This window comes from Phyllostomus hastatus, unplaced genomic scaffold (genome assembly GCF_019186645.2).
Source record: "Phyllostomus hastatus isolate PE091 unplaced genomic scaffold, TTU_PhHast_1.1 phas_contig_159, whole genome shotgun sequence".
In the NCBI taxonomy this organism is placed as follows: domain Eukaryota; kingdom Metazoa; phylum Chordata; class Mammalia; order Chiroptera; family Phyllostomidae; genus Phyllostomus; species Phyllostomus hastatus.
In genome coordinates, this window is record NW_025333640.1 from 9,972,630 (window position 1) to 9,999,302 (window position 26,673).

At 40.1% G+C, this 26,673-nt stretch overlaps 1 protein-coding gene across 2 annotated transcripts in view; it reads right to left on the reverse strand.

The window, feature by feature from the left end:
• GALNT7 (polypeptide N-acetylgalactosaminyltransferase 7) overlaps positions 1-26,673 on the reverse strand; it is a 119,981-nt gene that overhangs the window by 42,585 nt on the left and 50,723 nt on the right. For both annotated transcript variants that reach the window (XM_045831234.1, XM_045831235.1), the window contains exon 2: positions 11,240-11,700. In XM_045831234.1, coding sequence (XP_045687190.1) covers positions 11,240-11,700 — 461 coding nt within the window. The remainder of the gene's footprint in view (positions 1-11,239; positions 11,701-26,673) is intronic.

Below are 26,673 nucleotides of genomic sequence, written 5' to 3' on the forward strand. Positions count from 1 at the left end.
TATATAAATGTATAGAGAAAGCACATGACAAATATTCACCAAATAGTAGCTGCCCCTGGAAAGTGAGAAAGGGATCTTTGAATTCTTGGGTGATTGGCCAGATGGGTTTCCTCCACCCCGTGCAGCTGGCATATATAAGGGATAACAGGAGACATTCTCACAACAGGAGTACATCCTGAAGATGCTAGAAGGGTTGAGCTTGGCAATGTAAAATAGCTGATTGTCTTCTAGCTAATCCATCTCGGTCCCCTTCCTGCTGCTGCGAAATCAAAGAAGGCTGAGCCTGGTATCCTGGCAGCCAGTCTGCTGTTCTGTCTGCCAGGTCGGGCACAGGCGTCAGGGTTCAGGGTCTGGACTGGACACCAAGCACGAGTTCTGCCAAACTGCATGTTGCTGAAGAGCTGGAATCAAAGCAGGGTTTGCCTCTGCACGGACACTACATAACGAAGTTAATAGACATCACATCTACTGCTACTTTCCAGGAAGAGCTGTCAGACCTGGCAGAGGCCCAGGGGCTGCCAGGCCTCTCAGTCCTTCCAGGAAGCAGGAAGAGGCAGAACCCAAACAGAAAGCAGTTCGCTGAGCCAGAGGGATAACAGCTGCACACCAGCTGCGTGCTGGCTGGTTCCATTCAGCTTTTGTATCTAGATAAACATTGTGGAAGACCCAGGGGGTAAGGTAGAAACACAGAAAAAGTGAATTTGAAAATGGAAGAGACCTTGGAAGACATCTAGTTTAGTGTTTTCCTAGCTGGTCTGAGGAGCCAGGGAAGTGCAAAAAAACCAAAGCATAGAGTCTGCCCTGGAAGTCACCTGAAGAAAGGATTCTGGGGATTCTGTGGCTGAAACAGGTTAAAAACACTGATAAATCCCACCTCTGTTATTTATATTGTGTTACAACCCCTCCCCACAACATCACCTTACTCGACCTGTTAGAGCAGTGATTCTTCATTCATCAGGGGCGATTCTGCCCTACAGGGTGACATGTGGCAAAGTCTGGAGACCTCTCGGGTATCACGACCAGGGGCGGGGAGGGAGCATGTGTTACTGGCATTTAGTGGGTACATTCCAGGGATGCTGCTAAACATCCTACATGTACAGTCATCACGATGAAGAATGTTGATGCCGAGACTGAGAAATCCTGTCTTAGAGACAGGAAACAATTCTACAACAATGAGGTATAAAGCCTTTGCCTGTTACATTTCCTACTTCTGATTTTCTCTTAAAAATTAAGGTCCTGGAGTGTACTGTAGTGTACCCCTCAGCCATTAGTTTGGCATCACTAAGGAGGCAATACGGTGCAGGAGCTGCACTGAATCCCAGTGCCTCCAGCTCCTTGTTACATGAGCTTCAGTTTAGCTACTGCTCTGAGCCTCGGTTCCATCATCTAAAAATATAATGAAAAAGATACATGATGTTTCAGTATGAATTAAGTATTGGAGATAGTGTATTATAGAACCCAGCACACTGCCAGACACATACTAGGTGCTCAGCAAATGGACAATGATGCTGTTGATCCTTACTGTTATTTACTGAGGACCCTCTGTCTTAAGGGAGCCGAGCACCATCAGTGACAGAGCTAATTACGTGGAAGTGGAAGACTTAGCTTTTCCCTCATTTACAGCGAGTGAGAAATATTTCCCCCAAGCCATATAAACAAGTGTAAACACTGCCCTAGGGCTGGACCTGCCTTTCTGTGTCATTTTACATCTGTAGGATAGTTAGTTCTAGTACACTCTTAATCCCAGCCCTTCCTCTCCCCAGCCCCAATGCCTGGCTTATAACAGTGGAGACAGAGACTAGCACCACAGTGACAGAATATGGCATAAGGTCAAGAACCAGGCAAACCCTAATCTGTTTTCATGTTGTGCTGAGAAAATAGATGACTCTTTGGTTTAAATGAGAATATCTGATGCTACTTTTTTAGTAAGTTGTGATTCATACAGACTTTAAACAAACAAACAAACAAACAACGCTTTCAGAAGTTTCCCTCCCACTGTCTCATTCAGAGAAGAAAGCAGCAGGCCTGCAGCTGAGCATGTTTTGGCTCTGGAGGGAGCTCCTGCCTCACAAAGGAAGGGATGCAGCAGCAGCAGCAGCAGCAGCAGCAGCAGCAGCAGCAGCAACAGCAGCAGCGGCTTGTTCACATTCTTGTTCACAGAAAACTTGACAACTCTTTCCTTTAAAGTGACAGCTGTGTATCTCCAGGGTCTTCAGAACTCGTAGTTTAGATTCTCAAATCTTTCTCCAGAGCCCCTTATCCTGGGTTTTGATTTGCTCACTGGGGCTTGCTATTCTGGAGAAAGTACGGATATTTTTCTTTTGATTAAAATAGCAGAGCTTATTTTAAATAAGTTACTAAGTTATTAAAAATGTGATTTTCCTCCTACACATTAACTACAAGATTCAGTGAAGAGGAAAGTGAAACTATGAGCCATTTCCCAGTGATACACTGCAAGGTATTACTGAATTAAACTATGTTTTTATATAATCTTAATTTGTGTAGTTAGCCTAGTCTTTTGTACTTTTTAGGATGTTCACCTTACATCATAAGAATGATGAGTTCTGTTTATTATATACTAAGTACATTTTTTAAAAAATTCAGCTTAAAATGAGCAAAAATAATTATAAGTGCATTCAAGAAGTTGTACAAGTTATTCCTATTCCTACCTCCATACTCATTGGGTAAGAAGATCATCTGCACTCATGACCCTGCTTTACAGCTCTGTCCAAGGACTTGCCTTTCCCCTGGGGGAGCCGTCAAATTGCCCCAGAGATGGAAGTGTGGACATCAGTTAAAACTCATGCGGCTCCTGAGAGGAAGGATGGCTTTGACCTGGTTGATCCACCTGTAAAGACTGTCCTCTCCACCTGCCTCCCCACCAGTTCTACTTTTTGTTTTTCTCCAAAACCAGTCCTTCCACCAGATGTTCCAGGGAGAAACATCTACATGTATCTTTGTGGAAGGGAGGAGGCTGATTTCCCGGGTTTTTGCAGCCTATTGTGGCAGTAGTGAGGCCTGGCTTCAAACGGGTCAGTTTATCCTAGACATGTGGCCCAATGTGAGTTCTCACTTGCTGAGTGCTGTCCATATTTTAGAGTGGTTACTGTGCTTGTAGAATAAATGGAGAGGTTGGGGTTCTTGTTTTTCTTTAGTGTTATTTTATGCTTGGCTTAACAACTAACCAGCAAACCAGTTTCACATGACTTACTAATTTTAAATGTGGAGAACAGCTTACATCACGATTTTGCAGTGATACTATGTCCAGTGCCCAACCGTCTGGCTTCAAGTCCCCCTTAGGTACAATACAGACACTTCTGCTACCATGCCATAAATAACTTTTGTTCCTGATAAACCTTCTCTTTTGTTAAATCATGCTTTTAAAAAAGGAAAGAAAGAAAACAGGATTTAAAGGAAACACAGGGAGCAAACCAGACCACTCAAAAGTTAGGGAACTCTGGGGCCAGAGCCCTGAGGAAAATCAATCAACATAGTTAAAATCACCACGGACATGTGCAGTCTTCACCACAAACCTTTAAACCCAGGGATTTGTGTTTTCCTTTTTGTAGGTCCTTAGAGATGTTCGCTTCTAACACTGAGTAACTTTACCAAAATTAAGAGTATGATCCAGAGAGAGCCTTTTGCATCAATCAACTGCCTCTCTGCTTCTCTGCGTGCTCTGGCAGCTCCCCATACAGCTCAGCAGAGCGGCAAGTGCTGTACATCTTGAAGCCACCAGACCCTTCCATTTCTCGCACTAAAGAGAAATACACCTGCAGGACTGTCAGCGTTTTTTCCTTAGTTCTCATAACTATATTGCTATGGAGGTCACTTTAACTGCAAGAAACCTTGCCCCTGACCACCTCCACATACCTGACTGCCTCCACATACATGACCACACTGACACACGGGAGGAAATCTAGGAGCCACGAGGACTTCCACACTGACTTGATACCATTTTCCTAGTCACTAAACACACGAGAGCCCATGTGCACCAAGAAGACACACATCAGAGTAACAGGCTGTGTCTAGTGGCCCTGCCTGCATCTACTAGTCTAGGCTGACTTAGCAGAGGGGGTCATGCCAACCTTCTGTGGGGCTTGTGTTCTGACACCCATGTGGCACTGTGGTATGTCTGGGTCTACTGGCAGAGGCTCTCTTTGGTGAGGAATTAACAACCTTTTAGCAGAGAGCAATGACTAAACACCCTGAAATGACTGTTAGCTCCAAAACTGAGATACTCCAGTAGGAGAGGGCACAAAACCACACCCTTTAATCTCTGTGTCAGTGCTCCCGGTGGTGGGAAAGTTAGCTCAGAAAAAAAGGTAAGGCTTTCCTGAAATTGCCTGCCATTGGTGTGGGGTGTTATGGGATAATCTGGTGGTGCACTCATAAAAAGGTTTCTAACTAGCCTCCAGGGAACTTGCTCTAGATTCCCGGCTTGGGAGAAGAGTGGGGGAAGGGTTGCAAAAAACCCCACAAACAAACAAACAAACAAAAACCCAAAACAAGCAACCTGAGTTTCTAATTTTTTTAATCAGGCATACTTATGTTTTAATAACATTGGTGGTGGGATTCGGGGGGTAAGGAGGAGGAAGGGAGGGGAAATGAAGCTAAGCATCTTTTCAATACCGCAACTTGAAAGATGACTGGAGATGGGGAGGACCTTATCCATCACATGAGGTCTCGGCATTAGAAGAATGTTTCCACCAAGGGAAGTGAGTCACCCGGAAACTCTATCAAGGAGAGAAGGGGATTTGAGGTTGCTGCTACTTCCTAATGATGGCACAGAGGAACGAATGACCTCTAGTTCCATTTTTTATAGGCTTACTCTACCAATGTGGCACCCCTATCAACTGCTGAGGAAGTTGGTGTGACACAGTGCAATCCCGAAGTGTAATGTATGTGTGTGTGTTTGTGTCTGTATGTGTGTTAAGAAAGAAGAAATTAGGCATCAAAACATGATTTTTCTTTAAAGTTAATCTAGAAAACCTCTGAACTCACAAAAGGTAGCTTTTGAGAGTAAAATTTTCCAACCAGTTAGAAAATAATTTTGAACATAAAAGAAGCAACATGTCCATTATGGGTCATCTGAAACCAATTTTAAGTGTGCTTCCTACAGATTAAACCTAAGGCTACCAAATTGTAGTTTGAAAAATTAGACATATTTTGGGCTATGAGAGAAAAGGATCACATGTCAATAATTATGACCAGTGTAGTTTGGATGGGTTTATATAGAACCACAATTTAAAAAAAAAGATTTTATTTATTTATTTTTGGAGATATGGGGAAGAGAAGAAGAAAGAGAGGGAGAGAAACATCAATGTGTGGTTGTCTCTCGAGTGCCCCCTACTGGGGACCTGGCCCACAACCCAGGCATGTGCCCTGACTGGGGATTGAACCAGCGACCCTTTGGTTCATAGGCTGGCGCTCAGTCCATTGAGCCACACCGGCCAGGGCTGAACCACCATTTATTCTGATAATAGAAACTGGGATAAAGTACTGAAATATTTATGCATTTATGTGATTTACATATGTATGTGTGTACGTGATGTATATATTATAACGACTTGTTTTAATCTTTTTGAGAGTTTCCTTAGAGTTTCGGTTACCTCTAACTGAAACCCATGGGTCAGGATATGTAGAAACTGAAATTAAAAAAGAATCTATAGCATTTCAGTTAAATCAATGTTTCAAAAATAGCATCTATTCTATAATTACAGTGTTATTTTCTAAACAAAGGAATCAAATACAGCCTTTAACATGGATAGAGAAAGTAAAAAGCTCATTACCATAATTCACCTTAAATAAAATTAGAGTATGAAAATCAGCATTTTGGAAACAGGTAAAAAGAGAATTACCTAGTATATAAGCCATAAGTGTAAATGTAAAATATCTTCCTTGTTTGTTTTTTATTTTGAAAGATTTTATTTATTTATTTTTAGAGAGAGGGGAAGGAGGGGAGAGAAACATCAATGTGAGAGGAGACATCGACCAGTTGCCTCTCACATGCCTCCATATGGGGACCTAGCCCACAACCTAGGCACGTGCCCTGACCAGGAATCAAACCAGCAAACTTTCAGTTCATAGGCTGTTGCTCAACCCACTGACCCACACCAGTCAGGGCTTAAATGTAAAATACCTTAAAAAGAAAAAAACCCTCAATCTCCCATGGGCAACTTTAAGAAAGTTGTTAATATTTAGTCATGTTAACATTTACATAGCTCTTAGAATTTTTGAAGCACCTTAATGTCTATTATTTCACTTTGTAAGTGCAACTAAGATAGCTTTCTACAAAACAGAAGTTCAATACATATGTAGGTAGGAGGGAAGGTTAAATATTAAATATTGAAAGCATGTGGATTTGTTCAACAGGTCAAAAACTTAATTCATTTGTTTGAAACAAAATTGTTGGGATGATATACCTCTGACTGTCTGTCTTCTTGGGCCAAAAAAGGGCAAACATAATTTCCATGCGTTTGCATCAGCAGTTAGTTCACAGTAATGGAAATAAAATCCCAAAGTTTATTAGAAGAAAATCTAATGTATTAGCTAATAGAACTTTCCACCTCTTCTCACAAACAGGCTCTGTGTGAATTCACCTAAAAGCCAGGGAACAAACTGACTCAGGGAACCAAACTTTGAGCGGAGAAGCTTGTTCCATTCCATCCACCCTATTTCTGTTAATGGCACCATTCTTTGCGTTACTGCGCCTCAAAGCTTTGGATTGACCTTTAATTCCTCCTTCCTCTTGATCAGCTGCCAAGGCCTAGTGATGCTAACCCTTCTGTTCTCTTATGCTGAGTCTCATTTCTCCGGTCTGTAACCTTCACTGAAGTGCCCACTCTAATGCTACCAATCCCCAATCCACCACTCTAGGTACCTCTAACACTCTGATAGGCCTAAAGTTCCTTTTATAAGACTCCAGTGGGTCTTTCCTGACTACCAAATTCAGTATACACTTTGTAAATGGAACTGTTGTCTTCTAAACATGATCCTACCTATAAGCTTTGTTTCTCTACATATGCACCCTGATCCAAATAATTGATGCCACTTGCTTTCCTCCTAGTCAATGCCTATCTTCATGTCTTCAACACTTGTAAGCTCTTCCTGAGGGAATCCTACTCATCCTTCAGGGTCCGTCTCTAGTGCCCCCTCCATGAATCCTTTTCTGACTCCCCTGTAACTCTACCTGGCTTCCCATTCTCCTGAACCATGTCGTTTTGCTCATGCCTCTCCTAAAGCTCTTATGGTAGTCTTTCCCTTCTCTCCAGGGGCAGATGATGAGGCCCTCAAAGGTAGAGAGCATTATTTTCTCATTGTTGCATCCACTGATGGGTTAGCACAGTGTCTTTTGTATTGGACATACTCAATATCTGTTGAATTCTGAAGAAAATCATATATTTTTTAATAGAAAATTAAGTGTGAAGACAAGTGAAGTCATTCTTGGATCAAGTCTTTAAAAAAGAAGTAGGCCTCCAGTTCACTCAAAATACTGTTACTCACTCTTAACAAGTAATCAACTGCCAGTAAATTACTCAGCCAGAGAATGTAACTCAAAGCTGTAACATACATAACTATGAGTCATGCTAGCAGCTGGGAAGTTCTGTCCTGCTTGTTAAGGAAGAGAACATTCATCTGAAAAGATGATGGAACAGCCACAAAAACGGACAAGTTAACCACAGCGTCAGATGTCACAGCTGGACCAACTGTCCACAGCAGTGGTTTCTAAGCATGGCAGGTGGCTCATTTACATGACTGACAGAGGCAAGAGAACAGGCTGGTGAGGCCTATATTCTAAAGCTTCAGAAAGTCAGCAGCGCCAGGCCAGTCCCTGCTGGGCTCCTTGTAACACATTCTCCACGAGGGATGAGCAGGAGGGAGGCCGCCTGCGAGTGACATGGATGTAGGCTCTGCTGCCAACATGTTGCCAGTAAAAGCAGAAAAGTGCTGATGTGCATATTAGACAGTGTACAAAACTTAGAGGTGGTTTCTTTGTTGTTGGCTTTTTCTTTTATAAAAAATTTTTATGACTGTCCACATTCTAGTTTATGAATAACTCTCCGCAGAAATTAGTTATTCATCTACATTGAATTTTAAGTGTTCAAAGAGGAATGAAGCCTAAAGCACAAGGAAGGATCAAGTTTAAAAAGTAATCTGGATTCAGTTTTTGAAAAGTTTCTGGGGGGTTATTATGTTTGACTATTTTGAGGTATAAAAATTTTTTTCACTAGCATAGAAATTTAAAGGGGTTTAAGAGCATCTGCTAAGATAGTCTTGGGTTCTTTTATCTGATTGAAGACACATACTTACAGGAATGATACCAAAAAACATGCAATAACTCTATTTCTAGGTGCTGATCCAGTTGCACAAGAAAAAAAGGGCATAGGGAATGCTTGGCAAAGTATGGGAGAAATAAGGAAGGAATAGAAAAGAAAAAAGAAAAGAGGAGAGGAAGAAGAGAAGAGAAGGGGAGGGGAGGGGAAAAGGAAGAGAAAAAGGAAATGGGAGGAAAGGAAAGGAAAGGAAAGAAGAGGAGAGGAAAGGAGAGGAAAAGGGGAAGGAAAGAATAGGAAAAGAGAGGAAAAGAAAAGAAAGAAAAGGAAAGAGAAAAGAAATGAAAAAAGAGAGAGAAAAGGTGAAGAAAGCAGACATGCTACTACTCTCAGGAGCTTATCATCTAATAAGAAAGGTAGTCAATAAACAACTAAACAAACCAATATCTAATTATAAAACTTGATACATACTATGGAAGAAATGACCTGAGGGCTATAACAGGAAATAAAGCAATACATTAGCAAATTAGCAGCATGGTTAGGGATGTTCGACCAGGACCTAAAGGATGGGAAGGAGCCAGCCTTAAGAAGGGAAAAATCATTCACAGAGGAGGGCAGAGCACGTGCAAGGAACCAGGAGAAGCCAGCACACCCGGAGCACTGTGGGCAAGGAGCATTACAGTTGAGGAGGTTGGCAAGGCAGGGAAGGGTCATGGCAAAGGGGCTGCTCTGGTTAGGAGTTTGTGTTTTACTCAAGTGCGCTGGCAAGGCACAGTGGTTTTGGATAACTTGCATTTGTGGGTTCAAACACGATATTGGCTTCTGTGTGAATAAGGGAGGAAGCAAGCGTAGACCAGAAAGGAGGCTCTTGCAGGACTCAGAGAGATGGTGGCTTGGACTAGGGTGGCGGTGGTGGAGGCGAGAAAAGGGCACTCAGAGATGACCTGAGACCTATTTTGGTGGTAGGACCAAGAGGCCTTGTGGATAGAATGGATGTGAGGGCTGAAGGAGAGGGAGGCAGAGAGAATGACTCGACTCCTGTGCATTGCTCTGCCTTGAATGTCGTTTGATTTTCTTGGCATAGTTCTTATATCGAAAAGTAAGCTAGACTTACACTGGTGTTTTAAAAGACATGTCTTTGATAAATAATTCCTGTGCTAAAATCCCAGTTTCTACACGAAGCTCACCCTGTGACTGCAACACTGCACTGAGGTGTGTTGACATACCTGGAGGTATAGAGTAGTGGGAAGAGAAGGGGCTTTCACAGCAAAGCCCCTCGGGCTGAATCACAGCTCTACCATTCTGCTAGGCAAACAGGCCCAGCTCTAAGCCTCAGACTTCACATACGCAGGTAAGAACTCTCTCCCAGTTTGCTTGCAAGAATTAAATAAGATAACTTTATAGTAAGTCCTGGCACGCAGTGGTAAGTCAATAAATGTTAAAATCCCCCTTTCCCTTCTTCCATTACAGCGAGAGAACGCCATCAGTAGTTTCTCAGAGAGCCAGCCTTCTGGAACAGAGAGGAGTGCTGCGGCCAAGCGCTGTGTTTAGGTAACTGGGACACGCTCCGGAGGGGAGATGCAGACCCTGCTATGGGTCCCCAGGGGTCCCTGCTGGGCGAGTCTAGCTATATAATAACTATCCTCCCTCCTGCCCCCGACTAGAAGGGTTGCCAAATGAAATACAGGATGCCCAGTTAAATTTGGATTTAAGATAAACAGTATTTTTTTCAGTATAAATAGGTTCCATAGACTGCTGGGGACATACTTAAACCAAATGTTTTTCATTGTTATCTGAAATTCAAATTTAACCAAGCAATTGCTATTTTTATTTGTGAAATCTGGCAACTGTATGACTGGGCAAATGGCTACTTTGATTAGGAATAAATTGCTTCAAGATTCTTCCTTCGCAGTCCCTTGAGATGCTCTCTAACTCTTCTCTGTATAAGAGGTCACACCTCCCACCATCATGGCTCCATACATCTATGCCTTCTATTTTTTTCACATATTTTCTTCACCTCCTCTTACTCTTACCAATAAACATATGCATGTCCAAAGGCCACTGAATAACACTATGTCAGGTACAAAGTCGACTGAATAGCAGAATTTTACTTTGTGGTCGTGAGGAATGCTGCCGCTGTGTGTGAGCGTGCACGTGCTGTGTTAACCTTTTACAATGAACATTTCTTAATATGTATCATTAGGAATACATTTAGAGAGTTTTCTAGTAGCAGTGAATTAAATATGCATCCATGTTAATGGACACCATTTAGATCCCAGAAGAGTAGAATTGGTTACTGAATAAACTGAAAGAGCAAAGTTTTGAGTTCATTCAATAATCAACATCTATCCAAAGCTTAGATTTAGATATCCTTCATTTTAAATTAAACTACCAGTACAAGAAAAGAATTTGAAAGTTTAAGCCATAGTTTTACCAGTCTGAGTGCTCTTTTGCATACTCAGGAGTTTCAGTGCTGAGGCAAAAAATTAAAGGAAACCTAAATATCTAATTAATTATATGAGATATCTAGAGCAAAGTTACTATTTGCTATTCGTCCACAACAAAAAAGGAGCTAGATCCAGAATGAAAAGCAATACACCAAGAAAATTTTGTTAGGAAGAAACTGTCAGTGGAACTAAACAATTTAATAGTTAACTGATTTACTTCCTGGTCTTGCTCATTTTCTCACTGTGGACTAGTAACAAAAAATCCACAACTGGGTGCCAGTCTGGGGAGCAGATTTGGAATAGGGTTCAGGAGGAAGATCCCAGAATGCTATGCCATACGTTCAACGTCACGGCACAAATGGAGAGATCTCTTCCTTCTTGTCATTTTGCAGACCAAAGATCCTCTTATTTCCTTTAAATAAAGGCATACATATTTTCTCCATTCTAAGTATCTAACTAAACATCTATCAAAACAATCGCTGCCCCAATTTTAGAAAGAAGAGGACGTGTGCTTACTCTTCTTGTCGTAAGTCATTGACGCTGCGGTCCAGTGAGATCATGTCACTTGCCACCATGTTAAATCCAAACTCTTTAATGCTGGCTTGAACTGCATGTTTGAATTCTGGTCCCAAAACCAATGGCTTGGCTTTCTCTCCAGGGCCACCAACCACTCCAGGAGGCTCAGGTTCTTTGGGTTCAAAGTTACCAAGGATCCCTGGGCGTAGCACAGGATCACGGTAGGTGAATGTCTGAGGCTTAAAAGTGAGATACTGCCTCTGCATTATGTCTTTCTGGTTCTCTCCTCCAGCATGGCGCTCTTGTTCATTTTTGGCCTTGTTTTTTCTTCTAATAGACTCTAAGTCCACTTCTACTCCTTCAACATGAGGCCAGGGTACCACAGGTTTGAATCTGTCATCCCCAGGAACTAATCCATTGCCTCCACGGTTAGGCATGGGGTTATTGACATCTCTGTCTTCCTATACAAAAGGGAGGGGGATATACAATGAGTACATGAAGGCAAACCACAGCAGAGTTTATTATGATACCAATTTTCATGTTTTCAAAAAGGCTGAGGCAACAGTAAAATGGTTTAAAGCATAATACAGAAGCAGGCCAGTAATCAGGACTTCCCATTAGAAGATACCTTTCAGGGAAGGAAGAGCATGCCAAGAAGTAGACTATTTCCCTGTCTTACCATTCCAAAAGAAATGAATGGATGCAATTTCTCCTTCTCCCCTTCTAAACCTAACTCTCTATACCAAAGACTCTTAATAAAGCACACTGTTATGGGTTAGAGCAATGAGGTTCTAGGACCTTTAACAAAAACAGACATTGAACAGGTCATGTTGTACAATTTGTGGTTTTCCCAGCTGCCCAGTGTACGATAAATATAGCTTTGTGTCAGTGATGTAGCCATATGGTGGCAGTGGTATTAGATGTCACCCGTCACTAGGCTGGCTTCATGCCCCTGATGGCAGAGGAACAAGGCAGGGATATGCATTTGACAGTCCCAATTTATTATATTCTATTCAGTAAAACCTCAGCTGAATGGAGAGCTATTTTTAAAAAAGCTCTAATAACTGTAACCAAGTCAGTTTTCGGCTTTTCAATCACACCCGAAACCTAATTTGCCCCATTCCAGAGGGAGTCCAGGTAAAAACAGATTTTGCATGTAAGGGGACTTGGTAAAGTCTGCCCCCTTTTCTGCTTGGACCCTCCTCATCATATAGCAGATCTTTTTGTCAGAGATCCAGCGTGCTTTTGCTCCTGAGGTATTGATTGTATGTGCAATTTTTGCTAAACCTGTATATTCTCTGCTTGAAGCAGCGTTCTCACCATAAACATCACCCCAGTGGCTTTAAAAAATAATGATGTCCCACCCCGAGACTGTGTGATGTAATTGGTCTAGGCACTCATATTTTTAAAAGCTCCCCTGGTGATTTCACCATGCATCCGAGCTTGAGAACCTCTGTAGCTTAAAGGGAGAGCTGCCATAATTAGAGAAGGGGATTACTGAAGATTCACAGTCCAGCAAGAGGCAAGGTGAACTTAGAACCACTGCAAAACAGGCTAATTCATCTGCCACCTCACTCCACACTAAGAAGATGTGATCCTTTAATAGAGTCAAAATAGAATTAGTGCCATCTGACCAAAATGTTTCTATAGTGATAGAGCTAGCATCAAAATAAAGTTAAAAACTTTGTTTTAAAAGGTACAGAAATAAGGCACAGAAGTAAGGCTCTAAGTGTGATGTTGACAGTTTATTTACGGATAAAAATTTCTTTTTAGAAAGTCAGTTAATTCAGAGGTGAATTTAGTTGATGTTGACATTTTGGTAAAGACTAGCTAAGAACTGATTTCAGAGAGTTCAGAAATGAAATTTAAAATTGTATCTATTTATTTAGTTAATATAAGCATATGATAAAAAAATTCAAAGGATCCAAAAGGGCAGAGAGTAAAAAGCAAATTTTCCTACCTTCTCTTCTATAGGGGCCATCAGAGCCAGCAGTTTCTTGTGAGTCTTTCTAGATGTTATTAATGTATGCTTGTATAAACACACATGTGTATATATAACAAGAGAATTTTTTGTGGGCATGGGACATAGATTTTAATTGATGGGAATCCATAAGATGTTACAACTGGTGAAAAGGTAAATTGAAGGAACAGACAAATATATAAATGTCAAGAATACTGCAAAGAAGGAGTGTTCCTAACCAACTCTGGTTTGGTGCTGCCAGATTGGAATAGATGTTTGGTTAAGCATAGTCTTAAAATTTAAAGAAAAATACTGCAAAGAATTTAAAAATAGATGCAAAACTGGTAAAATTATTTGCTATCCAGAGGGCAGTAACCAGCTTCATTCCCCAGTACACAATTTCCTTTTCAATGGACAAGAACTTTTGCATTACTGTCAGTTTCTATTACTTACAGGATTGTAAAACAGTCAGAGATAATAAAAGTGCAAGATAACCTGGAAAGCTGAGTCAGACAGAACACTCAGTAATCTTTCTGGTCCATTTCAAAGTTGTTCTACAATTTTCCTCCAATAACACATAATGAAATACAAAATGCAACACTCAGCCTGATTCTTTAAATATGATGCCTTTCCGCAGGCATGTGTTATAAGTAGATAAGGCTTTTGGATCAGGACTTTCCGATCTGTACACCCTCCAGGAGACACTTAGCTGAAGCCTGACCTGTGAGCCCTGCTAAGGGTCACAGGTGAAGAGGTACGAGGTAGTCCTGCCAGAAATCTTGTAGTCATGAAGTACTGAGGGTTATCATAAGCATTAACTCATACTAAGGAGTGGAAGCCAAGCGTGACTGTAACAGAGAGGTAGGCACCAAAGCTGAGAAATGATTATAATGATGGAAAAAATATCCATTTCTCCAGTTTATCTCCTGGCTATTTCCAAAATTATACTCACTTAGGGCAGTGTTGTAAACAAATTAAAATACAGAAATCATTATAAAACTCAAGATACTAGACCCAAGTTGTTGAGTCTGAATCAGATATAAAACAAAAAGGAGAAACACATTCTCCCCAACTTCAATTTTTTTCATCAAGGCTGCAATGAATCAGTAACTGGGGAGGTAAAAACTGAGGGGAAGGAAATGTCAAAAAATATAGAAAAGTAGGTCATCAGATGTCAACATCCATAACCATGGCAATCCACTGTGTAGCCTAATATTCCACAGGGAGAAAATTACATATTGGAAGGATATGGAATATGATAGTACATGAAATCAAGGTAGCCAAATTGTAAAATACACAGTATGGTGTAGGTTGGCCTATGCTAACATAAAAATTGCAAATTTAAATATTTCTCAAATTCAGCCACCTCATTGAGAATATTTAATGCACTCAAACTTCAAGCTTATTGTCGTCCAAAATTGTTTTGATCTTTTCTTGACTTACGGGTTCTTTTTCTAAATTTTAACTGTTGGTTAAAATTCACGGTTCTGTTAAAAGTCTGCCTGTTATTTTACCCTCATTCTGGGTTATCTCATTCTCTTCCAAACTAAGTGACCAGATTTGGACTTATCATTCCTGCACCCATTTCCTCAGCCCACACCACACCTCTGTTCTTTGGACCTTACAGCCAACTGCTTCCTGAACATTTCTACTTATAGCAAGCTGGTACCTCAATTTAAGATACCCCAAACTGGACTTATCATCAACCCCACATTGCAAACCTGTTTCAATTACTGTCTTTCCTACGTTGGGAACTGGAACCACCATCCACCCAACTGATGAGGTACAAAGCTACATTTCACCCTCACTTCTTATTTCTCTTTTATCTGCCCTGCTGACATCCAACCACTCACTAATTCCTATCGATTCTACCACCTGTGTAGCTCCTGAATCTGACCACTTCTTCTCTGCTACCCTCACTGTGACTGCCTTAGTTCAGACCACCCTCATCTCTTAACGGAATTACTACAACAACAATAACAGTGATGAATACAAACACTATGGTCTAAATGCTTTGTATATGTTAACTTATTTAATCCCACAAGTTAGGTTCCGTGATTACCATCCCACAAAATCGGACAGGAAAGTTACTAATGTCAGAATCAGTACATGGTAGGGTCAAAATTTGAATCCAGGCGGTCTGGCTCAAGAGCCCATGCTCTTAACCACTGTGTTTTAGTGCTTCTCCTTCTAACACATGCACTTACTGTCTCTCTTCATTATTTTTTCTACACAGCAGCCATGGCGACTTCTAAAATTGAAATACAAACATGTCACTTTCCCTGCTTACAATATTCCACCACTGGTCCTCTTCCTTATGGAGAATTCATCCTGCTTAACAAGGTTGATGAAGCTTTTCAGGCTCCAGCCTGCACTTCTAGCTCCACTATATCCACCAGAGCAGGGATTGGTTAACTTTTTCTGTAAAGGGCCAAGTAGTAAACATTGCAGGCTTTGCAGACCATAGGGTCTCTGTTGCAATGATTTAAGTCTGCCATTAGGTACAGAAGCAGCCACAGACAATATGTAAATGAATGGATATGATTGTATTCCAATAACACTTTATTTACAAGGACAGGCAGCGGGGATGATTTGGCCCCCAACCCATGCACTAGCTGCTAAGCTTTAGGTAGGGATCATGCCTATCACCATTGCATTCCCAATGCTTACCCTGGCATGCAATTTCTCAGTAAAAATTTACAGAATAAATAAACGAATCCTAAACTTGCTTCTTGGGTTATGAGAGAGATTCTCAGAAGGGAAAGAAAGAATGAAGAATATGAAATGGGAAAGAAGGGTTTAGAAAACCTTTATGGCAAAATTATGAATTCAGCAAGGGAATGGGACATAACTTTATATTCTGTGCACAGTACTGTACCCTTAATAATGCTATGCAATACTCACTAGAAAAACTGAATTTGCTCAGTTCTCAAAGCCTGTATGTCATTAAATTTGAAGGCAAAACCAAATATGAGAACTGTCTGTCTAGTCCCAAGTCAATTAAGAATAATCATGTCAAATCTTAATGTTATATGATTCGAGGAATGGCTGTAAAGCAGTATAATCACTCAGCTCCCCTGAGAAGGAAAACTCCTCCTTCCCGAGAGTGAATGAAAATGTGCAGATGCCTTTCTGACTCACTGGTACTGAGATACCTTCATAAGCACGAACTGATTTACTGTGCAGTTAAAAATCAATGAATCACTGGTGACTAGAACTGGAAAAGAGAATCGGTAGATAATCTTCTAAGATCAGTATGTTCATACAGGTGGAAATGTACTGAAAAATATGATCACTTACCACCAGGTGGAAATATGGGATTATCAGAAATTGGGTAACACTATTCATTTTACATCTTACAATTTCCTAAGCTCCTCCCTCACCTCCATATCTTACTTATGAGTGGTATTTGTCCACAATGGCCATGCCTTGGTAGGAATGATACGAACATGAAGGGATTTAGAAAAATGGTCTTTAGAGCAAAGGAAAGTACTATAGGCTTGTTTGGATTTGAAATTACAGGTAAACCCTGGAAAACTAAACTCTTAATGATAAGATTCTGCAGTTACATGATCTCTTGAGAAATTACAATTTAGCTTGAGGAAGTGGCCACTGCTAATAAGACGTACACTATTTGGTTATCATTCTGCATGAATCACAGAACGTAAAAATATAAGTCATATCTAATTCTATGACTTAAAAACCCCCTTGATAAAAAACAATCTCCACTTAGAAAAATCACATCAGCATCCTTTCTCTAGCTGCACTAACTCACCTTGAAGGAACAGAAGAAACGGGCAAAGAGAGCAGGGATACAGGTGGTAAAAACTAAGGGGTGCTGGAGAAGACACCTCTTTGTTTCAGAAGAAACAGGGTGAGCATGTCGGCTGGGCCTCCCAGACTCTGACCAAACTGTGGCAGGATGTGGGTGACAGTGTGGGGTGCTTCAGCCTCAGTATCTTTGTTTCCCTTTGGTTACCTAGAGCTGGATTCTGAGCTGATTTGTCTCCTGCTGACTTTATGCTAAAAACGGTCTGAAGACCATCTTGCTCCTTTCAGAGGACTGAGAGTTGACCGCACTGGGAGTCAGTGGCCCTATCGGGCATGGGAGGAGGGACAAGGGTCAAGTAATTCATCCCTGCTTAATCACGGTTTAAAATGGATACACCTAAGATTAAACAGGCACTTTACCAGTCCTTGAATAGTTAGGATGTCCTCCCTCATGGAAAAGGACCCTACTCCAAGTACATTTCCAGACCCATAAACTAGGAAGAGATTTAAGTCCAGGGGCAATGTCTCTATTGGCAACTAGGGCAGAATTGAAAAGAAGGGTGTGCGTTATCAGTAAGAAAAAATATTACACTCATAGAAGAGTTATCTCTTGAAAGAAATAGACTCAGGACAAATTCCTATTCTTCTTCTCCTTCTTTTCCCCAGGTAGCAGGCCAGTAGATAAGCCAAAGGGTAACAGAATGGAAAAACAGCATGGTTGACATCACATTAGCAGCTCCACCAAAGGAAATCAGGTCAGCAACTCTAGTGCTATATATTAGACTTCGGCAGAGTAACCACCAACCAGTCCGAGGCGAAGTACTGCACAGTAAACCGGCCTGACCCAGATTTACTCTAGGCACTGAAACCCTGAGACTCTGGACTGCAGAGAGCTGCTGTTATATAACAGCTAATCATGACTCCTTTTATTTTTTTCTTCTTTAAAAATTTAGGATATACTATGGCAACCACAGTCACAAATGCATAAGTACGTGGTACATTTTTAACCACCTCTTGGAAACATTTTACCAGGTTCATAAAAGGGCACTCTGAATCAATTAAATGCCACCCCTCCTTAACCAAATAAGCAAAATGTAAAATACAGGATATAATATAGATCTATCCTGTACTATTGTGAATAAATGAAAATTAATAGGTGTCTTCCTAAAAATTTGACTATATCACATTTTGAACATTTAGCCAGTCATATTAATAAAAGGGAGATTGATATTATAAAAGAGTCTTACAATAAACCTCACAGTTGTGCAACTAGTTAGTCAACATTTGTGAACTTGGATTTTCAAACAGTATTCTTGAAGTGCTATCTGTCTGCATTGACAATAACTTTCTGAAGTGAAGATCTTTATGCGTCCTGTGGAATGACCAGGGTCAACTGTAGAATACCTAGATATAGCAAATTTTAAGGCTTTGGCTCTTTTTCCTCACTTTAAAAACAATTTCTTACCCACATTAGGATGAGACAAAATGAAGTTGTAATTTGCCTCAATTAAATAATGGCAAAATGAAAGAATTGAAAGTATTATATTTCTAGTAGAAAAATACCAGCTCTTTGGGGGTAATCAACTATTTGAGTTATTAAAAATAACCTCCAGCCCTGGGTGGTGTGGCTCAGAGGGTTGAGCACTGGTCTGTGAGGTTCCTGGTTCGATTCCCAGTCGGGGCACATGCCTGGGTTGCCTGCCAGCTCCTCAGCAGTGGGCATGTGAGAGGCAACCTACAGGTGTTTTTCTCCTTCTCTTTCTCTCTCCTGTTCATCCTAAGAAATAAATACAATGTAAAAATACAAACAAAAAAAAACAAAAACAAAAAACCTCTTGAAGGTGATCTAAGGTTATCTACACTTTCTGATGCCTGGAATGAGCTCTTGGTTTATCCTGGTCCAACCACCTCTGTGGGCCCTCTCCCTCGGGAGGTTGTGAATTCCTTCAAGCAGAGGGCAAAGGCCTGTCCTGTCATCCCAGCAAGGCTTTTTCTTCCAGGTAAATGATAAAATCCGGAGGCTTAGAGTGAAACACTGATTCTTTCTAAGCATTTAAAATTGTCTAAGAAACCCAACAAGAGTTAAAAGGTTTCTTCCCACCAGGTTAACTTATTTTCAATTTAATATTTATTAAAATACTAAAACATGTTTCAAATGTTCTATATTTTGATAATAATTTTGCATTGATGGTATCCAAAGTTATAAATTAGTGAGTCTAATTTCCATGGTCATTTCTATGTCAAGCACATAGATATTACAGGAAGTTTTTGATATTTAATATCACTCATATTATTGAACTTTTTATATATTACTTTTCTTTTCATCTCTATGGGAAGGCAACTTTTCATTCAGGGTTCAGGAAAATTACTCAACTGAGAGGAAATATTACCTTTATTTCACTAGAACACATACTTAATGAGCAAATATGAATTTCTTTATAGCATATACATTTATTTAAAATGCTTCAGAGATAGGAGGCCACACTAAAAATGAAAACTTCCAAAGTATAAAGATATTCTGGTTTTTATGTTTGATCTTTTATACTATAGATTATTCCAGTGATTAGGTATAGTTTAAAAATGGTGTTGACATCATAAGCATGAGTAATAAAATCCATTACATTTCCTCAGAAGAAACAGTATAATTTAAAACAAAATTTAGTTCACCCAACCTAAAACGATCAAATTGCTTAAAATTATGATAAAATTAAAAATGTTTAAAAACCATGTTAATGCACTACATTTTTTAAAGGTATCAGGTTGTAAACTGCAAATTTCTTGGTAATAAAAACTCAATTTTCAACATATAAATTAAAATTACAACTGAAATAGGGGAGATTTCACACAAATTCCATCTCTGTATTAACACTATAATCTCTAATGTTCTATTTCCAACCATCCAGTGAACATTTCTAGCACTGTTCTCCCCATACTGCCTTAGTATCTGTTTACATACTTCCCTGCAGTAGGACTGAGGACTCTTTGAGGATGGTGACAGTGTATTACTTATCTGTGGGTCCCAGGTACCGAGCAGATAGTAGGTACTCAAGGTGTATTTCTTCATGGACTGAGGAGATGGAGAACGCCTAGCTGGGGGCCATCTATTATTACCTTGGGAATATAAACTGACTTTGGATCCACTGTCTCATGTCACTGCTTGGCTCGGTTTAAGTTAGCATTTTGGGAATCCAAATAAGATGACTAAAAAACATTATTCTCCCTACACATCTAAAATTTGAATAATCCTTTTTTTAGTTTCTTCTCTTCTTCACATTTGGATAAACGATGCATGTCTGCAAGTGAAATTTAGAACATGAGCACTTTATTTAAACATGAGAAAGTAAATCTTCGGGTGTTAGTCTTGGTCTTCCAGGCCAATTTATCTTGCAAATGTTTTCCTACTAAATTTGGTGCTTGTTATAAAAGTTATAGGATAGAGATTCTAAGGTCAGAAAAATATCAGGTAATACTTATGGGAGAGTAAGTTAAAAGAAGAAATGGACAATCGAAGGACACAAATGCAGGTTAATGTCTACAATAGGGAAAAAACACCAACAAATTGATTATTCTTTTATAAAAACTTTTATTTGTAAGATGGTATAATCGTCCAGATCAAAGTTACAGTATTATCATAGACAACTAACCAAAAATGTATGAAATGCATGAAATTTGAACATATTTATCAAATCCAAATAATTTCTGTTTTTCAGTTCATGCCACAGCTCATGCACTGAATCATGTATGTACTTTACAGGTTGAAAAAGTCTTCCTTATTGTAAATATTTAATAGTAAATCTTTAGCTGATCAGAAATGAATTTTAAGAATCAAATATGAGAATAAAACAAATGATCAATAAATAATTTTGTAGTATATCTCAAAAGGTGATGAGGTTTATTTGTCAAACTGATGCTGTCATTTCAGTGATGAGAGCACAGATGTTAAGACAGCGTTATGGTAAGGGCACACCAGTGGCATTTGCAAGCTCCATCTCTCACAGGTAATAAAAGGCAGATTAAAATACTTTTAACATGTATGAAATATGTCTAATATATATATTTTAAAATATATCGCAAAAAGATATAGTGAGTAGATTTTAACTCTCTCTGTTTGGGAGCTAAGGAATTATTGGATTTTTAAAAAGAAAGCTCTTGAGTGTTATTTTCATTCTAAAAAAAATGTTACACAAACTATTTTAATAAAATTGTTAATATTTTATAATAAATACCCTACCTGGTTGTTTCTACTAAATGACCTGCCTAAAAGTAAGAAAGGTATTGGAGAACAAATGTGGAGAAAAAAATAGGAAAGCAAAGCAATGAAAGAAAGATTATAAAATAAAATTTGTGAAGATTTTTAAACACATGAATAATTTATGTATGCATATATATTACGTATGCACATGGAGAGAGAAAATATAGATTTTAAAACCAAAAAGCATTGTGGGATAAGAAATAAGAAATTAACCCTGCTGAATAAGAACAATCACAGCATTTCATAAGGTGAAAAAAGGAGGAACTACTTAGAAGCTGAATTCATTGAAAATGAGGTCCCATCTGCTCCTCTTCTGCCCACTCACATAACATTGCGGAACTTTCTTCCAGCTTGTGCCAATCAAGTCTACTTTCTTAAAAGCTAAAAATCTCTTTCTTTTCTAGATCATCTGTAAACTATTTTAAAAGAGCAATCCCAACATCAAACCTTGGGTCTAAAGTATTAACATAAAAACAAAAACAAAACCAAAAAAACCCCTAAGGAAGTGCTTATTTAGTCCTACCCTTTGAGTCTTGTTTCCAGTAACAATGCCTTTCATAATGTCACACCAGCCAAAGCCCAACTGTTCAATTCTAATTCTGCTACACATCTGGCAATCCCCGTAAAATCACATAATGATTTCCAAAGCTTCCTGAAAACTTTATCAGAAATTACATCACCAACAGAGTCATCAATAATTCTTACAATAGTAAGGAAAGAACGTTTTCTTGAGTGAGAGCAGGACGAGGTCAATTGTGATATTTGTGTTGGGAGCGAATGTTTGTAATACCCTTTTGAAAGCTGAAAAAGCAATGTCCTATTATCCCTCTAGGGGAGAAATTCTAGAATGAATACATCACTCACTCCCACATGAAATGTTACTACTTTTTGCAGCTGGAAATGCGTGAAACAGCTTTTCCTCTAGTGCTTCTTTGCTTTGCCCTGAAGCTTGGCTTTCATAACAGCTCATAAAAAAGTATTGCAATGCAGGGCTTGGAACACATACATTTTGATATAAGACTCCCTTGCAAATCTAAAAAGAAAAAAACTCACCTAAAAAAAAATCCTCAAAGTTTTCAGGGCAGATTCATCAATTTTAAGTGTGGAGCAACATTTTACTACCGAGTCATGACTAGAAACCCATTTTAGGAGGGTGTGACAAGGAAACATAACTATGTGAGACAGAAAAAACACACTCAGAGAAGATCAAGGTTATTTATGTAATAAACTTGACATTTTACTGTTCAACTATCAACAGGCCTGATCTCTCTCTCAGGAGCGTATGCTTAGCCAGCAACAGATACTCTAGTTTGTCAAGAGTGTTATTTGGCATTCAGGTTAGTATTTATATGCATCATTAAAAGATAAATGTACTGTCCTTTTAGTTATCCAAATATCTATTACAGGTCTAATATCTGCCAGATACTCTCTAAAGTACTGCTATATGAAAAGGCCCTGCTTCTAAGGTAGTCACAGCCTGGGAGGAAGGGATGCTTGAGGAGGCTGTGATGTGATCTACATCAAAACCAGCAGATGCTCCCCAGTACAGAGATGATGGGAACTATTGGTAGGTAAGGACATGAGGATGGGGGTCTGGCAGCCATTCTGGACTAAGGCAAAGACACAAAAGCATAAAAGAACATGTAATATTCAGAGAACTCCAAATGGTTTGGTGTAACAAGTACAGGGGACATATGGGGACGTGGCAGTAGATGAGACTCGAGATTTTGGCAGTGCCTCCAAGTGCCTCTTAAGAAATGCCAGGAGGTTCAGACTTTATCCTCTTAGAAACGGGAGCTGTGAGAGGGGAGCGTGCCAGATCAGGGCTGAATTTTGGAAGGAGTATTCTGATGGAGCAAATGAACAGAAAGAAGAGCCGAGATGTTTTCAGATGGATAAGAAAAATATTTGGAAATAAAATACTGGGAAAGCAATGTGGGAGAGAATTTCAGGAAAGGAGTGGTCAACAGGGCTAAAAACTGCAGGCAAGTTGTTAAATTAATGAGAATTCCAAGGCCTGAAGGTGTAGGCAAGGCAAGTATTTTAGTCTCAGCTCTGCAGCATGACTCACTCACCAGCTCTGTGATACACACCGGAGGAGGCCCCGAGAACATGGGCCTAGAGGGGCCTCGGGACTGCTCACAATTAACTCCTACCCAGCTGGAGCGGGAAATATTCTTCAGTTTTCTATCATCTAGAATGCTAGAGGCATTTCTGAGATCCTCTTGTTCTGCCCTAGGCATTTGAAAGGAATGTCTAACGGATGCATTGACAAACATGTATTGAGTACCTTCCCTACCAGGCTACAGGCTTAGAGGGATGAGCCAATATATCTCTGCTCTCATGGAGCTCTCTGTCAGTGGAAGCAACAATAATCAAGTAGTCACACAAATATGGTGCTGTGAGACCCGTTCAGGGGCAGATCTCACCTAGGGATTTAGGGAAGGCTTCCTTGAGAATGAAGGATTACTGAGCAAGAAATCTGAAGCTAACTAGGCAGAGAGGGGAGGGAAGGTCCAGGTAGAGAACATTTTGTGCAAAGTCCCTACAGCAAGAAGGCCTATGGTAGGATTTCACTCACGTGGAATATAAAATGAAAAAGGGATGAACGAACTAACAGAAAACGAAACAAAAAGAAACTCAGAGATTCAGACAACAGAATGGTGGTTACTAGAGGGGGTGGAGGATGGCAGAGGGCAAATTGGATAGGGGGGTCATATATATGGTAATGAAAGGAAACTAGACTTTTGGTTGTAAGCAAGCAATGTAGAGATCAAATTATAAAGTTGTTTTCTGAAATTTATATAGTATTATTAACCACTGTCACCACAATACATTTCATTGAAAAGAAATAGAGCTCTTGCTAAACAAGAACAAAAAAGGCCCCTTGTAAGTAAGAAGGACTAAATGCGCTGGAGACCAGAGTCAGGGGGACCTGGTGGGGGTATAGCTGAGGCTAGGTGGCAGGCATACCAAGCAGGGGCTGGTGTTCATGGTAATGCATGTGGTCTTAACAAGAACAATGAAAAGCCAGTTCATAGTTTTAATGCTGCTGGAAGGGACAGGGGCATTTTGAGAAGAGCCTACTGGCTGAGGAGTCAGAGAACAGACTGGAAGGAGGCCAGAGTGGATTAGGGCTAATTAGGAAATGATGAAATTTAATGATGGACAGGATATGTCTGGTGAAGGAGACAGAGGTATCAAGAATGACTTTTAAGGTTTCTAATTTGCACATCTAGATGCTATTTAAGGAAAGAGAAAACAATGAAAAGGGTCAGAATTGAAGATGACAAATTCCTTTTCGGATGCTGAGTTTGAAGTGCTTCTGAAATGTTCAAGAAAAGGTGGAAACATGTATTATGTATCTCAGTGAAGCGGTCTGGACTGGAGAATAGAAATTTGGCAGACATCTTGATAGCTAGTAACTGACATAAAGACCTGGATGAGTCTATCTTTGGGGAGATCATATAGTGAGAAGAGGGGAGGGCCGTGGACCCTGCCTTGAGGAAGATAATGAGACTACCAAGGAGAGAGATCTGGTTCAACATGTTAGACAAAAACCAGAAACCGAAACTGTGTTCAAGACAGAGGGAACAGTCAACAGTGTCCAGTGCCGTTGAGAAGCCAAGTGAGAGGAGGACTGGATTTGGTAGGCGGACGCTGACTGCTAACTTCAGTGAGTGCTGTTCTGACAGTGTAATGGGGTCAAGGGCCCAACAGGAGTGGGTGCAGGTGTGGAGTCAGGAGATGTGGAAGTGGTGCAAGCAAAAATAAGCAGCACTTGTGACAACTCTGCCTGTTAGGGGGAGAAGAGAAATGGAGAGGTACCTGGGGGAAAAATAAGATGAAGTGAGGGAACTGTTTGTTTGTTTGTCTGTCATTAACGGGAAAGTCTTCATCATTTTTAAAGAAAGGCAAGGGCTAGGTATTAAAATAAACGTGAGAGGAGGAGTAATCAAAAGTAGAACGTTCCTGAGAACATGGGATGTGAGGAGCCAAAGCAGACATGGAAGAGGCCTGGCCAGGAGGAGGGCAGTCCTCTCCTGAAATGGGAAGGAAGGGATCCGGTGCGGACACATGTACTTGTCTGTCCCGTGGAATCCAGACGCTCACGGCTGGTGTCTGAACTACTCCGATGGTCTCCCGCATTTCCACTATTCTGCACAACAGATTACAGTCAGGCCCGCCTGTGTCAAACACTGCTTTCACAGCTCATGGTAGGGACTTCTTTTTTAAAAATTGACAGGCTCCGCATCTTTTTCTAACACATCAGATTTAAAATCCTTTGCGTGGCCTTTTAAATGTCACCCATTTTTATTCACTCAAGCTGTTCCCTGGACTCTAGTCAGACAGACCCCTCAGGAGATCATAAAAAAGCATTCTCTGGCTATTATCAACAGGACAAGAAATAACAAGTGTTGGAGAGGTTGTGGAGAAAGTGGAACCCTTATACACTGCTGGTGGGAATGTAGACTGGTACAGCCACTATGGAAACCACCATGGAGGTCCCTCAAAAAATTGAGAATAGAGTTTCTCCAAGTGACCCTGGAACCCCCTCTTCTGGTTATCTAACCCCAGGTTTGAAATCATCTATTTGCAAACATATATGCAGCTCTGTGTTCACTGCAGCATTATTCATGGTGGCCAAGACATGCAAAACAACCAAGGTGTCCTTCAGTAGAGGACTGGATAAAGAAAATGTGGTCCATATATTCAATGGAATACTACTCAGCCATGAGATGAAATACTGCTGTTTGTGACAACATGGATGGATCTTGAGAGTATCATGCTAAGTGAAATGAGTCCAAAAAGGTCAAAAACCGTATCGTTTCACTCATATGTAAGATATAAAACTTAAAGCAGTAAACAAACAAAAACTCATAGACATAGACAACAGTATGGTGGCTACTGGAGGAAAGGAGGGGGGAGAGGTCAAAGGAGAAAGAAGGTTGAATATATAATGACAAGGAGACTTGACTTTGAGTGGTAAGCACATAATGCAATAATACACAGACGATGTATTATAGAAGTGCACACTTGAAACCTCTGTAATTTTATTAATGATACCCCAATAAATTTAATAAAACTTAAAAAACAAAAACCATTCTCACCTCTGCCTCTAGAGTTTGGCTCAGGCTGTCAACCTTAGCCCACAGCAGCGCCCTGGCTTCCCCCTCTCTGTTCTTTCTAGGTTCAGTTCCAATTCCTTTCACAAAGACTCAGCCCTTGCCATCTGTTCCAGTCCCAGTGATACTTTTCCCTTTTATTAATTTCTCTTCCTTAATACTTTTATAATCCTCTAATTATCCTATGTGTTACTTTTTTTCTTCCCCAACCAGATTAAAAGCTTTAGTTGAGGAGAGTCTTATATAGTCTTTTACTCCTTTAAGAATTTCTAGTATGTATCTTCTTTTCTACTTAATTCTGCCATTTCAATTTCCCTTATTCCTA